The sequence below is a fragment of the Ictalurus punctatus genome, chromosome 9 (assembly GCF_001660625.3).
Source record: "Ictalurus punctatus breed USDA103 chromosome 9, Coco_2.0, whole genome shotgun sequence".
Taxonomy (NCBI): domain Eukaryota; kingdom Metazoa; phylum Chordata; class Actinopteri; order Siluriformes; family Ictaluridae; genus Ictalurus; species Ictalurus punctatus.
This window is the reverse complement of record NC_030424.2, coordinates 15450046-15467363: the sequence shown is the minus strand read 5'-3', so window position 1 is coordinate 15467363 and position 17318 is coordinate 15450046. Positions and strand designations below refer to the sequence as shown.

At 38.6% G+C, this 17318-nt stretch overlaps 1 protein-coding gene and 1 long non-coding RNA gene across 6 annotated transcripts in view; one reads left to right on the top strand and one right to left on the bottom strand.

Annotated features, from left to right (window-relative positions):
* The window catches only part of tmem260 (transmembrane protein 260), a 36350-nt gene extending 29348 nt beyond the window's left edge, over window positions 1–7002 (bottom strand). For 4 of the 5 annotated variants that reach the window (XR_008396999.1, XR_008397000.1, XR_008396998.1 and 1 more), the window contains exons 1-2: window positions 6292–6998; window positions 858–889 (exon numbers count right to left, since the gene is read on the bottom strand). Coding sequence is in view for 2 of the 5 variants with exons in the window: in XM_017477127.3 (XP_017332616.2) it covers window positions 858–889; window positions 6292–6397 (138 nt within the window). In the remaining 3 variants the exon portion in view is untranslated. Of the gene's footprint in view, window positions 1–857; window positions 890–6291 lie in introns of all 5 variants that reach the window. The other variant, XM_053682701.1, reaches the window with a different exon arrangement.
* On the top strand, window positions 6466–12896 carry LOC108269701 (uncharacterized). Its single transcript, XR_001813526.2, has 5 exons — window positions 6466–6589; window positions 11995–12093; window positions 12218–12300; window positions 12411–12509; window positions 12615–12896. It is a non-coding gene; the product is annotated as an uncharacterized LOC108269701 (long non-coding RNA).
* The last annotated feature ends 4422 nt before the right edge of the window (window positions 12897–17318 follow it).

The window sequence follows — 17318 nt, the reverse complement described above, 5'->3', positions numbered from 1 at the left end:
AGGGAAAAACAGAGGGCACGGAAAGGACAGAAGAAACAGAGACAGTATGGCAAACAGATGGTAGGGTCAGGAAGGGCACCCTGCAGTGCCAACAAGGTGATCATGAGGTGGAAATAGAGGTGTGTATGTGTGTGTGTGTGTGTGTGATGATATCATTCAGGCATGCGTGTTAGTAGAGTATATGGTGAGGAAGGAGGACGGAGAGGTGGAATTGTGCCTGTGCGTGTGTGGTACACTACAGAAGTGCAGAACACACAGGTCGAGAGCTGGGATGGAGTGAAGCGGGCATGCCTCAGGGAGCTTAAAGGAGTAGATCCAGTGCTCGAGGGAGGAGGAGTAGGGTAGAGCCAGCGGCCTGCTGCCCGGAGAGAGCGCTCCAGCCCGAGGCCACACGGACAGAGGGAGTGAGGGATTACTGGCATACTGACACTGCCACAGCCTCCCTAAAAGGATCACGGCAGCGTAATAAACTTTATTAAATAATAAAACTTATTATAACTGTTAACCCGATTTGGTTCATTCTTCGCGGCTTACACAAGCACACACATGCATGCACAAAAAGCAGAGGGGTTGAGAATAATGAGCCTTATACTATACGTAAGGCAAAGCCTACAAAAGCCATCGCCTTACCATTCAGTCTAATTGGATTTGACGAACGGGGTTGCAAATTATAGCATTCTCTACTCCTAACTTAGTAAAAAGAAGTACATAAAAAGGGGATGAAGGAAAATAAAACCTATAGCCTGCAAAGTAAATTAATCACCCATTTTTTTCCTCCCCACATACTTAATTAAACTTCCTTAATGCTTCTAAGAGTTAATGAGTGAATTGATTAAACAATAACGGCTAATGCTTACCCCCAGCTCACAAGCAGCGGTGATCAACTCTCCTGTGGTAGAAATAACAGAGAGGGAAATTAATGTAAACCCAATAATTATTATTAAGAGACAAGTCAGCTCCCGAAAGTTTTCCCAAATCAAATACTTGCACTGGGGTTTTGCATTAATTTGCCTGGATCAAAACCTGCAAATCTTCCCAGTGTGACATTTCATAAGCGACACGCTCATTCTTTTCCATCGTGTGACGCTCCCCTGATCCCCAGGCAGGCACTGGAGCGCGCACACACACACACACACACACACACACACACACACACATACATGCAGAGGCAAACACATTCAGTCAATCCACAGTCCCCATTCGTAGACAGAACGCAGACACACTCGTACACTCTCTCTAGTCTCCTCAAATCATCCAATAATGTATACGTCATCCCACATCCATTCCCTCCCACAGGTCTTTATGCAATGCCACACACAGTCCACACGGCACAACAACATATATTTTAAAGCTTTTAACATCCTCAGACCTGTGCCTGATTGTACCTTCCTTTCTCTCTATCCTTGTTTCTCTGGTTCTCTATAAAAGACGTACACACCAAGCATGACCCATGTAGAATCTAAAACACTGATGCTGAGGTGCAGTGACAAATGAACTTGTTAGTAGTTTAGAATTAGCACCAAACTCTGCCATCTATTGGACAGAGCAGGAGGTGTTTTAGGGACGTGTGTGTTCGGATATTACACACATATTCTGATGAACCCCAAGCAACTGTGTGTTAGACTGCAAAGTTTCTTCATCTGGTCTGCACTGGTGATCAGTAGCTGTTTCATTCATTTCATTAAAGGCTTTAACTATTAACCTGATGATGTACTAACTGTATTGACAACACGTTGAGGTTTTTATTCAGAGAATAATCAGGATGACAAATAATTAATTAAATCTGAGCTTAATTTAGAATAGAAATACAAACCTGAACAAAGTCTGAATAGGAATTTATTGCAAAGACTATTCAGCAAAATGACACTTCTAGAAATGTGTCTTTTTGCAAGAGAGAGAATGTGAAGAAAGACAATATATAACACTATTCCATTTACATTCTAGAGCCCTTTTAATTAAAGGTTTTTTTCTGAGGTATCTTAAGACATTTTTTCCTCAGGTATCTTAAGACATTTTAATTTCCACTTCAAATGCAATTTAATATAAGATCATGTTTTCCATTACATGAAATTATCTTTTAAAAAATTATTTGTCTAATTGTGTTTATTCAGACAAGATCAAGTAAAATAAAACACAATTACATTTTTTTCCCCAGACATATTAAATTGAATTTTCCAAATTTGTCCATCTGTGTGTGCTAACGCTAGCTTGAATTCCACACACTGCCCTGCCTTGTGTAAGTGAGACTGCTTTATCAAGTGTGTGATATGTCGAATCTTTTCATAACATATGCAATCGCATAAGGAAAAAACATGATAACAGATCATGAATCTGGTAATAGTAAATTAATAAGACTGTGCAAACTTGAATTTATAACTAATTTCATATTAAGGACTTTTACTTAATTTCAGACAAAAGGAGAGTTTTTAAGGACCCAAGGACACCATGGCGGTTTGCAGACAGAAGGAAATTCAAAATATGGTAAAAATCTGAGAAATGCTGTCTGATGCAACACGCACTAACCACTGGAAAATCCTGTAAACTGTGTTTGCTGATGCAACCCTAAATGTTCAGTGAATTGCTGAAATTCTGAAATTGGCAGTTCCAACATTTCACTGAAGCATGGCTGTTTTGCTGTCATGTTGGAGCTCCTCTATCTGTGAGTGCAGGCTCCTGACGCTTCAGTGCTGGAATTTTCTTTGCTTTCACTGTTTGATTTAGTACACCCGTGAACTCATACCCACCAAATCACATGGTAAGGTCAGGCCCACAACATCTCCAAGGACATGGCGCGCTCTTTGATCTAATTTTGTTATGTTATATATGAAGGCAGATATCATTATCTCCCATTTTTATTCATGCAATGCTGTGTTACAGCAATAAGCTATGCCAGCTAGTGGAGAGCAAGCTGGAGAGAAATACAGTGAAAGAGGAGCATCAGCAGAATGAGAAATGTCTTTGTGATAGTTGAGCACTGGGCATCCAAAGCAGTCTTATTCCCCCTTAATCTCCATCATTTCCACACTCAAATTCCTAGACAACAGTAGTCCCGTGGGGAACTCGCTTAGCCTCTACAGGGTGCAGCACACCTAAAGGGATTAGAGGTGCGAGACGGAGACCTGGAAATATTCTGCCGAGCATTCAGCTGGCTCTATCACACCCGTGTCCTGCACTGTTTCTCTGCACCATGCTCAGCAATTGGGTTTTCCACCTCCAAAAAGCCAGCGTGGATTGGAAGCAGGGAATAAGTTACCAGGACAAAATTCTGGCCAATGCAATGCCCCTACCCTCATGTTTAAAGGCAGATATTTTTCCAGTCTTATTTTAGACATATTTCTGTATTTACACTGCAAGCCAGACATTTGCCAAATGTGGTTCAAATTCCTCACAAATAGCAATGCACATACACTAGATTGCCAAAAGGATTTGGACACCTGACCAATCACACCCAAATGTGCTTTTTGAACATCCCATTCCAGATTAGTCCCCCTGTTGCTGCTATAATCACCACCAGTCTTCAAGGCTGTCCTGGGAAGGATTTCAGAACGTAGCTGTGGGGATTTCAGCCACGAGAGCATTAGTGAGGTCAGGCACTGATGTTGAGAGAGAAGGCCTAGCGCACCGTCCACGCTCCAACTCATCCCAGCGGAGTTGGAGTCAGGGCTCTGTGCAGGTCACTCATTTAGTTCCACATCAGCTTTGGCAAACCATGTCTCTTTGGGTCTCGCGTTGTACACAACCATTGTGATGCTGGAACATATTGGGGGGCCTTAGTTCCAGTGAAGAAAAATTGTAATGCCACATCACACAAAGACATTCTAAACAATCATGTGCTTTCACTACCACAGTCAAAGCTTTGTTCAGCCTGGTGTCTGCTAGCTAACATCAAGCGACATTCAAGTGTTCATTCTGTAGATTATGTGCTGTTTATGATACAGCAGAATGAGCAGTTACACAATGGCACTAGTGCTTGATCAGGCAGTCACAGTGAGAGCTAACCGGCTGCTGGTAAAACACAAAAAACAAGCTCTGTTTGAAGGGGACTTACAAGCAAGAAAATCTACCCAACATTAGCTAGCTCATTAAAATACAACTTGCACTTGAAAAGACAACGGTTGCTCAGCTACAGTATCATTGTGCTGTGTGAGGCCAGACCTGCAGACTGAATGTACAGGCTTTCCCCACATATCATCATAGATATTTATTGGTGCTGTATGATAGGGATAAAAAGAGTGAGCAGCATCACAATAATGATATGCCCTGGTGAACTGGTGAACATGTGATGTGCATTTATTTGACCCTGTTTTGGATCATGCCAATGCCACAATTTATCATCCACACTGCGGCGGTTTGTTGAAATTCTTATTTGAATGTTGTAAATGACGTACTGTACAATCCTAACAGTAATTCAGTAGGGCTCAATCTCATATTCTTTTATTTAGCACATTATTCAGTGACATTATTTTTTATTAAAGAGCCTGGAGATAAACCCAGCAAATTTTAGAGCGGATATGAGCAACTGTCCTGCACACACAGATCTGACTCTCAAGCTCACGTCACAGCTGCTGCTGATACAAGTTGGGAGAGCAGGTTCGTCACCTCACCACTGTTGCTTAAAGCCTGACTCTGCATCTTGTTGGATGTAGTTTGTCTCTTGTGGGTGTATAACAATCGCTACTGTTGTCACGTGTTGGTGTGCACTGTTCAGAAACGGTAGTAAATAAAATGTACAGCCTACAACTAATAACTGTATGGATGGATGAACAGGGGATTAAAAGTGAAGCCAAAAAGTCTCTGAGTCCCACTAGTGGTTGGCTACAATTTTTAACCCCGCCTATTCCCTTGTTAATATATCGAACTATTAAAGGCTAAGTCACATTCTTACATTTTAAGTTATAATCGCGTCACAATCTCAACTAATTATTTTCAGGAATATAGTTCTGTCATGTTTACAAGTTCAGCTGACCTTATGTCTGCCCCAATATCTAGTTATCTATCTATCTATCTATCTATCTATCTATCTCTCCCTCATACACATATATACACACACACATATATATATATACATACACACATATACACATATATATATATATATATATATATATATATATATATATATATATATATATGTGTGTGTGTGTGTGTGTGTGTGTGTGTGTGTGTGTATATATATATACATACACACACACACACACACACACACACATACATATATATAAATTTTATGACAAACGCATTTTATAAGAGTTATTTGCTTATATTTTAAAGGACGTGGTTGATGAGGTGACTGACAGTTTGGGACATGACAGTCAAGTATCATGAACTCACATCAACCTTCTAAAACACACTAGAAGATCTGGATAGTTTTGTAGCAAAGCCATGTCCTCCCAGGATTTTGCGATCGCAGAAACTCCGCAAAATTCGGATCAGCTCGCAATTTTTTTAAATTACCAAGGATTTTCCGAAGATTTGGGCCAAGACACGCCACGTGATGTCATCACAACGCACATTCAGCCAAAGCCCTTTATGATTCACGTTCATTGAACATGAGTAAAGCTAAAAAGTCTCATTTACCAACAAACATCACTGCGAAAGACCGTGCAAAACAATTTCGTGCAATTGCAATTTCGCCAAGTCAAGTAGTTTTCTAGAGAAAAAAAAAAAACCCAAAAAACTCCACAGGTTGCATTGCAAATTTTGGGGGGAAAAAGTTACAGCAAAATAAAGCATTTCTGACCGCAACAATCACACAAAAAACTCCTGTACGAAATCCTGTAGAGACTGGCATACCAACACAAGATTTCATAAACCAGGGCCGCTAACACTAAATAAATTTCATAAGAATTTATGCTTATGACTGATCACTGTTGTTTGTCCCACTCACGCACCTCTACGAAATGTTATAATAATATATTCCCACATAATTTTCTATTTTGATAAAACACAACTCTATTCTAAGCATATTCAGAATATATTCATGAATCAGTGAATATGCAAATTAGTTTTGTGGCGTCATGTGGAGACTTCTAGCCATGCATTAGCCACTTTTCCCTCAGAAGAGCTGGCAACACTGGGCATAACAGGGAAAACACTGAAACGCCTCGGATATGGGGCACTTAAAAAGCAGGACTGGGAACCTGTGCATTTAGCTATAATATGCCCATGGTAAGCAAGCGCGCGCACACACACACACACACACACATTCATACATACATACATACACACTTGTGGAGAAGAGGAGCTGATTGGCTGCGTATTATCTAAACAAAGGCACGCGCAGCACATTACCTGAGTCTCCACCAGCGACAGCGCGCGGGACATGGTGCAGGTACAGCGCGAGAACACACGCTACCGTCGCTCCCGTTAAAATCCAACACGTCTTGTTCGCATACATTTCACACCACCTGACCAAATGCTCCTCTTTACACTGCTGTGTGTGAACTTAACAGCCTGGGTGGGATGGTTTCAGGAAAGGTTGTTTCTTCGGCTCCTGAGTTCCTGCCGGTTCCGGAGACTTGGCTTTCCTCGTCACTGCGCATGCGCGAAAAACCATGACGACTTCTCCTGCTACTACACTGAGCTGCTTGTATGTGTTCACTCCGCGCGTGTTTACAGCGTTATATTCTTTTCTGTTATTCAAGATAAAGTACATTCCACGTTGCTGATTAAATAGCTTGTAGTTAAATCACATGCTTTAAAGTACAGGATATATTGTATTCAGAGGTTTGACTGATCCGTGGTTGGTCGGATAAACGGCTAATTCACAACTTGGTTAAACGTGTGATGCTAGCCATTTTTTTTTTTTATGTTTTTTTTTTTTCAAAATCGGCATGTTAAAAGTATCTCATCATGTACACCATAGAAAGAAAAATCGCAAAACCTCTACATTTTGTGCAGTAATTCCCAGATTCTCATTAGTGACAACATTAAACGATGTGAACATACAGTATGTGCACAAACAGTTATGCGCCGTGAAGACATTTCAAAATAAAGGTCACGTATTTCAATGCCACACCACGAATTAATCAATCTAATTCAATTACAAGTTGAAGGCAACACAAGAATAAATGCAGTTCATGTGTAACAACATGTTAAAGCTTTAACTAATTTGTGAAAATGAATGAAACACCTGGTGTCCAGTAGCAATTGATGCCATAAACAAGGGGCGGCAACTGAAAAAGCTCTATCCCCCTTAGTTTTTAGGGATCGAGGGCCAACCCCCATGTGTCACACCAACCCCCTTTATACAGGAGACCCTGTATAATGATTATCCATCCATCCATTCATCTTCTATACCGCTTATCCTTCCTTCAGGGTCACAGGGAAACCGGGAGCCAATGCCAGGGAGCATCGGGCACAAGGCGGGGTACACCCTGGACAGGGTGCCAATCCATCGCAGGGCACTCACGTACACATTCACACATCCATTCATACACTACAGACAATTTGGACATGCCAATCAGCCTACCATGCATGTCTTTGGACTGGGGGAGGAAACCAGAGTACCCAGGGGAACCCCCCACAGCAAAGGGAGAACATGCAAACTCCGCACACACAGGGCCACGGTGGGACTCAAACCCCCAACCCTGGAGGTGTGAGGCGAACGTGCCAACCCCTAAGCCACCGTGCGCCCTATAATGATTATCCATTCTATATAAAATCTGTCAATATATATCTATATATAACCTAATCTGTAATCTTTTTTTGATTGATAGATAGATTTTTTTTTTTTTGCTTTTGTACTTTTTAAATGATTTTTCATAACTTTTATGATTTTTTATAACTTTTATAAAACTATATAATGGACAGGTATGGAACATGAATGATCAAAAATGTTTCTGAACACTATAACTATTTTGAAGAAGAGAACTAGGCTGAAATAACGTGTATTATTTTACATGTAAAACATTGCATTCCATTTGTCTTACATTCTAAAAGCATTCGCATATGAATGATGTAAATTGGGACGAAGGGCGCGTCTCATTATCCATGACATTGTTAAATCAATCAGTAGGACACCTACGCTTGCTTCTTTTTACATTCACACCTATGTCAGCTGCCGTGCGATCACCAGGATGTGCTGCTCCGGATCTCAGTCACTCACTGAACAGAGCAGACGCAGAGAGAGGTGTGAGTGCAGAGCAAAAGCAAGACCTCGCGCTTGCAGGACAGTACTGGCTACATTTGTAAAGTTGCTAAGGTTTGTCCAAAAACGTCCCTAGATTTTCGCTAGGCACTTTTTTTTTGGAAAAAAGGCGCTAAAGGGGTCTGAAAAGTCGCCACGTTGGCAAGACTGGTCTGCACTGACAGCTAGATAAAAGACGGGCTAAACTCCGCCTCTCCCAGCAAAAAGAAAATACAGAGGGAGACGGAACGTGGGTTTTTTCATTTATGCACATTCTATTTGAAAAGCAATAAAATACACAGAGTATCCAAATGATGCCCTGTCTGTGTTGTGCACCCCCTTCTGATCTCTCCGCACCATCCTGGTTGAGAGCCAATGTGCTAGATGAATGTGGTGTAAAAAGATCTTTGAGATAAAAAGGAGCTTGATCATTAAGAGTTTGAAAGACAAACAACAGAATCTTAAACTGGATCCTAAAATGGATGGGGAGCCAATGGAGCAATGCTAAAATTAGGGTGACATGATCATATTTATTTGCCCTGGTCAGCAGCCTTGCAGCTGCATTCTGAACCATCTGGAGACGAGCAAGAGATGACTGAGACAGACCCAAGTACAATGAATTACAATAATCCATCCGTGATGTGATAAAAGCATGAATAACCTCCAAATCTGGGAAAGACAAAAATGTTTTAAATTTAGAAATAATCCGTGATTGATAAAAACTATCCTTACAACTGAATTTATTTGCTTGGTTAAGCATAATTCTGAGTCTAGGATGATACCAAGGTTCCTAACCTGGGAAGAAATTGAGGGGAAATGATTACGAAGCTCATTAATGAGACCATCTCTCAATCTCGGGGGACCAAAAACAGTTATTTTGGTTTTGTCTTCATTAAGTTGGAGAAAGTTATTTGTTAACCATTTTTAATATCATCGAGACAGTCCAACAATGGCTGAATGGTGTCACCAGCTTTCAACGGTATATACAGTGCATCCGGAACGTATTCACAGCGCTTCACTTTTTCCACATTTTGTTATATTACAGCCTTATTCCAAAATGGATTAAATTCATTATTTTCCTCAAAATTCTACAAATAATACCTCATAATGAGAACGTGAAAGAAGTTTGTTTGAAATCTTTGCAAATTTATTAAAAATAAAAAACAAGAAAAGCACAACTGGGTATCATCAGCATATAAATGAAAAGAGACATTGTGTGCCCTAATAATAATTCCCAACCAACAAATATATAAATTAAAAAGAAGTGGGACCAGAATGGAGCCTTGAGGTACACCGCTAATAATAGGAGCGGAAGATGAGGAGAAATTCCCCAACGTTACCGAAAAGGACCTGTCTTTGAACCATTGTAAGGCGGTACCCTTGATACCAATCAAAAGCTCTAAGCACCAAAGAAGTATGTTATAGAGGATGTTGTAGTAATTATAGTTAGGGAATTTCCCCAGTGTGGGATCAATCTTTTTATCTTATGATCTACAGTATCAAAGGCAGCTGTAAGATCTAGTAGCATCAACACAGTATTTTTACCAGCATCCACTGCCAGTAAAATGTCATTGGACACTTTTCGCAAAGCAGACTCTGTGCTATGATAAGCAGTGAAACCAGATAAGAAAGGTTCCAACAACTTAGCTGAATTTAAAAACAGGATCAATTGTGACTGCACAACCTTCTTTAACAGCTTTGACAGAAATGATAGCTTAGAGACAGGCCGATAATTATTAAAGCAACCTTCATCCAAACCATGTTTCTTAAGCAAAGGTTAAACAATAGCATGCTTAAAACAATTCAGGACCGCCCCAACATCCAAAGATGTATTTATCAACACCTGGATACTGGGGCCAATTAACATCAAGTGAAGTGGAAGTTCTTTTTATCTGGTTAACCAGATCACACATTTCCTTTAGAGAAACATGTTGAAAATGATAAAAGGAGGCCAGTATAGCCAGCGAATTCAGGGACAGGTCTGAGAACTGTGGAGGGAAGGAAGAACGAATGGCTATTACTTTATCAGCAAAAAACATTCAAAATATCTCACAAAGTTCAACCGAGGATTCCCCATGGAATTGGCAACTCTGATTAATTATTGAATTAATCGTAGTGAATAAAATCTTAGGTCTATGACAGTGTGTAGTAATTAAATAAAAAAAAAATACCTAAACCTAGCTGACTTTGCTGCATTCTGAAACTTAAACAGACAATCTTTAAAAATCTCAAAGGATGCAGATCATGCTTCCATCTGCAGCACCCAGGATATATGTTTCAGCAGCAACTGAGAGGCAGTGTGTGAATTAATAGTAATAGCCTAAAGGCCTCATTACAACAGCAGAGCTCATAGCAGGGACATTAAAAGCAATGGGCTTGTGATCAGAGAACGAAGCATGTTCAATATTAATATTATCGACTGGGATTCCATATGACAATATAATATAATAACAAGGTGGTGGCTTGACGGTTAAGGCTCTGGGTTACTGACCGGAAGGTCAGGGGTTCAAGCACTGCCGAGCTGCCACTGTTGGGCCCTTGAGCAAGGCCCTTAAACCTCTCTGCTCCAGGGGCGCCATATCAGGGCTCTGATCCCAACCTCCTAACATGCTAGGATATGTGATCAATATCCTAACATATGTGAAAAAAGAAATTCACTGTGCTGTAATGTATATGTGACCAATAAAGCCTCATTATCATTATAACTGAACCTTGAAGCAGGGGACCACATCGGGTTCCACTCCTATCAGCTGAAGACTTCACAAACGTAGCCTGGTCTGATGAATCTCGATTTCTGCTGAGGAACACAGATAGTAGGGTCAAAATTTGGTGCCAAAAGCATGAATCCATGGAACCAACCTGCATTGTGTCAACAGTCCAGGCTGGTGGAGGTGGTGTAATGGTGTGGGGAATGTTTTCTTGACACACTTTGGACCCGTTAATACCAATAAATCATCGCTTGAATGCCACAGCCTATTTGAGTATTGTTGCTGACCCTTCCATAATTTTCCCATCTCCATGGCTACGTCCAGCATGATGATGCACCATGTCACAAAGCAAAAGTCATCTCAAACTGGTTTCATGAACATGACACTGAGTTCAGTGTTCTTCAGTGGCCTTCCTAATCACCGGATCTGAATCCAATAGCTCAGCTTTGGGACGTGGTAGAACAGGAGATTCACATCATGAAAGTGCACCTTAAGCATCTGCAGGAATTGCGCGATGCAGTCAACATGGACCTGAATCTCAAAGGAATGTTTCCAACATCTTGTGGAAGCCATGCCATCAAGAATTGTATTAGTATAGTGCAGTGGTTCTCAACCCTGGGGGAGAGATCGGAAGGGGGTCACAAATTGTTTTCAAGAAATAAAACACATTATTTGGGTACCCTGTGTATTTTATTGCTTTTCAGATAGAATGTGCATAAATGAAAAACCCTTATTCCGTGTTAGTACTGCATTATTACTGTGTTATTAGGATGTTGTCGTGTTATTACTGTGTTATTAGTATGTTGTCGTGTTATTACTGCTTTATTACTGCGTTATTAGCATGTTGTCCTGTTATTACGGCTTTATTACTGTCTTATTAGCATGGTGTCCTGTTATTACTGTGTTATTAGCATGTTGTTGTGTTATTTCTGTGTTATTAGCATGTTGTCGTGTTATTACTGCATCATTAGCATTGTGTCCTGTTATTATTGCGTTATTATCATGTTCTGTTTTATTAATACGTTATTAGCATCGTCTGGTGTTATTACTGCCTTATTATTGTGTTATTAGCATGTTCTTGTTAGGGTTTAAAATGAGTAGCCACGTTGAACATCATAGCCAAAGTGAGTTACAGAGATTTTTTGTTTGTTTTAACAGGGTATGGTTGGGGTGCAGCTGGCCTATGAGTCACTGATTTGATTCCTGAGAAGTTCTTCTAATCAGGAATCGATTGTGACAGAGCTCTTTGGGGCCCAGGTAAGCTTGCAGATGCCAATGTAAAATGACAGATTTTTTCATTATAAAAGATTTTGATTATATAGAAAACAAGACTACAATAAGTATAGCAGATTTCTTTTTGCAACTTTTCTCTTCTGTGCAGCTTCACCACTTCAACTTCTTGGACATGTTTTATGAGCTGCCTCTCTTCGGATACTTTTGACGAATGACTCAGCTCCTGAGGCAGTAAGTGTCTTATCAGGAGATTTAAAAGTGATACTTGAATGAAGTTTCAGAACATGGTCTATTTTTTCCCATTTTGTTTTCCCATATTTTTAACCCTGATATTCCTAAAGTTTGAGGGAGGATTCTTGGAGAGCCTGTTTGCCATTATCAGCATGTGGGACATGGACGTGTGGGAGCCTGCAGCAGAGCAGTACTTCACAGCGCTTATTGTAAGTGTTCAGTATCTTCAGATACCATGATACACAAATTCTCAGCATTGTATTTCTAACTCAGTGACACTATGTTGGATTTGTGTGTGTGTAATTTGTCAGTAGGATCAGCTGACAGTGCTTTGTGAAGTACTGTTTTCTCAGCCCCTGGAGCTCTACAGCGACCCAGTAGCCTTAGCCAGTGCAGTTTCGCGGCTCCTCTGGCAGCATGTCACGCTGATGATGGACACGTTGGAGAAACTCTGAGCAGTGTCCTTCTCTCTAATCCCTACCCCCTTTACACACTCACCATCCACTTTATTAGGAACACTTGCTAATTTTGCAATTATCCAAACATCCAATCATGTGGCAGCAGCACAATGCATAACATCATGCAGATACAGGTCAAGATCTTCAGTTAATGTTCACATCAAACAGAATGGGGGAAAAATGTGATCTCTGTAACTTTAACCACCGCATAGTTGTTGGTACCAGATGTACTCAAATACTCAGCCCAGCCCACCTGGTACCAACAATGCCACTGTTAAAGTTACAGAGATCACACTTTTTCCCCATTCTCACGTTTGATGTGAACATTAACTGAAGCTTTTGACCTGTATCCGCATGATGTTATGCATTGTGCTGCTGCCATATGATTGGCTGTTTGGATAACTGCATAGATGAGCAGGTGTACAGGTGTTCCTATTAAAGTAGATGGTGAGTTTAAGTTACGTTTAATGTAGAGCCTTCACAAGACAAGTTAGTTCACTATTCATATTTTGTTCTTATTTTTCATGTTTCTACTTTTCCCTGCATTGCTCAAGCTCTCCACAGGTAAGTGTACAATAATTTTGTTATATTTCAGTTAAAGCAGTAACAAAAAAAATAACTCTCTTCTTGTCTTCATTCACAGGTCTGCACAATGAAACCAAGACTTAAGAACCACAATTGCATAATCAACTGTAGTCTGTGTAGCCTTTTTTATTTTTGTTTTAATTTTTTATCAAAATTTAAATGATTGCTTTCTAACTAGGTTTCCAGGTTTAATGTAAATGATGTGTCTGTGTTTGCCTTTCATCCCTCATCCCTCTATGTAGAGCCTTAAGATTATATCCTGAAGAGAGTACATCTGTAAATAGTATTAACTTTTAGTAGAGTGCTTATATAGTTTAATTTAATAAAAACTTTCATTTGCTCCTATTGCAGCCTCATTCTGATTATTTCTATTCATCAAGATATATATCATGTTAATTTAAAAAGCAACCCAAACACACGAAATGAATTTCACACTGATATACAAATCCTTTTAAAAGAACGTCATAAACTTTGAGTAATTCACTAAAATATGGAAAATGACAAATAACAAATAGATATTTATAGCATTGGAGAAAATATTGAGAGACCCAACCTGTAGAAAAGTCTGATTATAGTCTGAAATTCTAATTGTAGAGGACCAAAGATCTGTGAGATGGCAACATTTTACATGTATTAGTGGACTGGTTTACATGGAATAGTATTGACAAATGCCGGATTTAAATCATTATAGTATAGCATCTATATCAAGCCATCACTCTGTTACTTTTTAAGAGGAAATATTTTTTAATAACAGCATTTCAGGTCAAATCAACCAAAACAACAACAACAAACTCATAGTTACAATGTTTCTGAGAAGATAAATGTTTAAAATTTAGAGGTATGCATGCATATTGTCTTTCAGTCATTCCATAACACACTGTTAGTGAAACACTAGAGTGGCTATCAAATAGAAACCAAATCAGTGTACACTGTCCATCACCATTAACCAAAACAAAACAAAAAAAAAACATCTTCAAGGAAACAAAAAGACTTCATGAAACAGATTCTTGCTTGAATCTAATGAGTTTTAATTTGAGCTTCACAGAAATAAGAAAAGAGAAGAAAAGTCATTATTGGAGAATGATCATCCTTATACTCTTCTCCAAATGAATTTATCATGTATATGAGGTGTGCATTACATTATAAATATACAGTAAGTCTCTTAAAATACAGAGCATTACACAGGTAAAAGGCCACTTTATTCAACAGTCCAGGAGAACATGGATACTTTATTGTTTGGTATCTGTTTGTTTTTATTATAAAAATGGTCTTCATTGTAGATTAATTTGTTCATTTTAATGCATAATTTGCATACTACATCTCATGCAGAGTCTCTCAAATTATAGAGGATTTGAAATATGATTTTAGAAAACAGTTCTTGAGAGGTCACCTTACATAAAATTTCTCTGTCTGTTTGTACTGCAAAAATGGATTTGTGTATTATTTATTACATATTATAAAATGTTATATTTTTATTGTTATAAATTAATACTACATGTATTATAATTATAAATATTTAATTACATTTCACTTTAAATATCAAATAGTCAATGGAAATCAGTGGAATTTCATGAAGGTTTTCGGATTTAACCGAAGACCTGAGCTTAATCAGTCACAAGTTCTGGATCTAGGTATCTTGATATCCTGCCTAGGCACAAAATGTTCAGCTCATTTACTGAGACCCAAGATAACCTTTGGCCGTGTAGAGCTCTGAAGAATCAAGCTGGTCCTCATTCTGACATCCACGGTCTTGACGAAACTCGACTATCAAGATTTTGGTTACTGAGAGTAAATGATTAAATGAATACAGTTGAAATACTGTATCTGCTTTCTACTTCTATAATACTCTATAGCTCAAATTCATATAATTCCAAGGCCTTCATAGGTGAATGAAAAAACAACAATTTGTTAGTAGTAAAATTATGAGCCCTATAATGCAAGTGGGTTGAGCAAAGAGTCCATGAAGCCATGAAGTAGAAGTGCTAGATAGAAATAACATAATTCATGTGACATCATATATTGCTGCCTTCAAGTCCTCCTCGGAAGTTTGTGCATACAAAATTGGAGATGGGATCTATGATGTGGTGTGTGTTCAACTGGTTTTGGTAGGACAAAATTGACACTGTGAGAAATTTTCTTTTATTTATTTATTTTTTTTGCAATTTCATCAACAAGAAGTTAATTTTTGACTTACTGTAAGAAAATAAAGAACTGTAGTTCTTAGTTAACAAGCAAAATTACTACTTAAATCTTACTGTCTGCTGTAAGCGGCACATTCATAGTTGGGGCTGCCATGACTATTTTTTATACGCTCTCAGCTCATAAAGTTGAGGCTCATAGAAAAATACGAGTTCAAGTTATACATTCATGTGCGTTCACTCATAATTATGATATTTTCAACAGGAATTGAAGTCACCTTATGTGAGTGTAGTCAAAAGCAAGCAGGACGTTGACTCCAAAAATCTTAAGTTAAGAAAAATTACATATGCTTTAACTATTTTTTTCATGAGGTCATGACATTTTATAAATATTTGTCATGACAAATTTATACCACATATGTATAATGCATATATGTATAAGATGTATTCTGTAAAATTAGTTAAAATCCTACACAGATGTTTATAACTGAATCATTTTCAAGCTGCCCAAAATTCCCAAATATAGTTTGATAATTCTATATAGCATAGTTCAGGTACAGTCTTAAAATACAGTTTTAAAATACAATACAAGCTGAGAGAGGAAAAGTGATATACACTGATCAGCCACAACATTAAAACCAACTGCCTAATATTGTGTAGGTCCCACTTTTGTAGGTCCCAAAACAGCTCTGACCCGCCGAGGCATGGACTCCACAAGACCTCTGAAGGTGTGCTGTGGTATCTGGCACCAGGACGTTAGGAGCAGATCCTTTAAGTCCTGTAAGTTGTGAGGAGGGATCTCCATGGATGGGACTTTTTGTCCAGCACATCCCACAGAAGCTCGATTGATTTGAGATCTGGGGAATTTGAAGGTCAAGTCAACACCTTGAACTCTTTTGGTTGATACTAACCACTGCATACCGGGAACACCCCACAAGACCTGTTGTTTTGGAGAAGCTCTTACCCAGTCATCTAGCCATCACAATTTGGCCCTTGTCAGAGTCCCTCAGATCCTTACCCATTTTTTTTTTTGCTTTCAATATATCAAGTTCAAAATCTGACTGTTCACTTGTTACCTAATACTGTGTATCCCTTGACAGATGCCATTGTAATGAGATAATCAATGTCATTCACTTCACCTGTCAGTGGTTTTAATGTCATGGCTGATTGGTGTAAATTTGTCATGACAAATAATATCACATATTTATAATGTATATACTGTATGTATAAGATGTACTACTGTAACCAAAGAAACATAAAGTTAGTTCAAATTATATACAGATGTTTATAATCTAATTATCTTCAGGTAGTCCCAAATTCCTAAACATAGCTCAGTAATTCTGGACAGCATTGTTCAAGTACATTGGGAAAGTCTTAAAATACAATAAGTGGAGAGATGTAAAGTAAAGAGATATAACGGATTATTATTATTATTATTATTATTATTATTATTATTATTATTATTATTATCATCATATTTGTGCTATGCTGGTATGGCATGAAATAAATGATAACATGTTACTTACCTTTTAGTGGTAATTTTTACTTAATCTGCTCACACTAATTGAGTATGATTTTGGATTTCAAAAAATAATAATACACTATGCAAAAATCTCTGCATACTCAGTAGTAGGCTGTAGTAACGTTCTATATAGTGTTCTTGCACGATACTGTTCACATTTACTCAGAAGACTGTGTATAAGGCTATACTCACTCTATATCCAATATTATATTTTATTCTATCTATCTATCTATCTATATTTCTTTCTTTTTTCCCAGTCTAATGCGTTGTTAGCATCTTGTCGTGTAATTACTGCTTTGCTAGCATGTTGTCGTG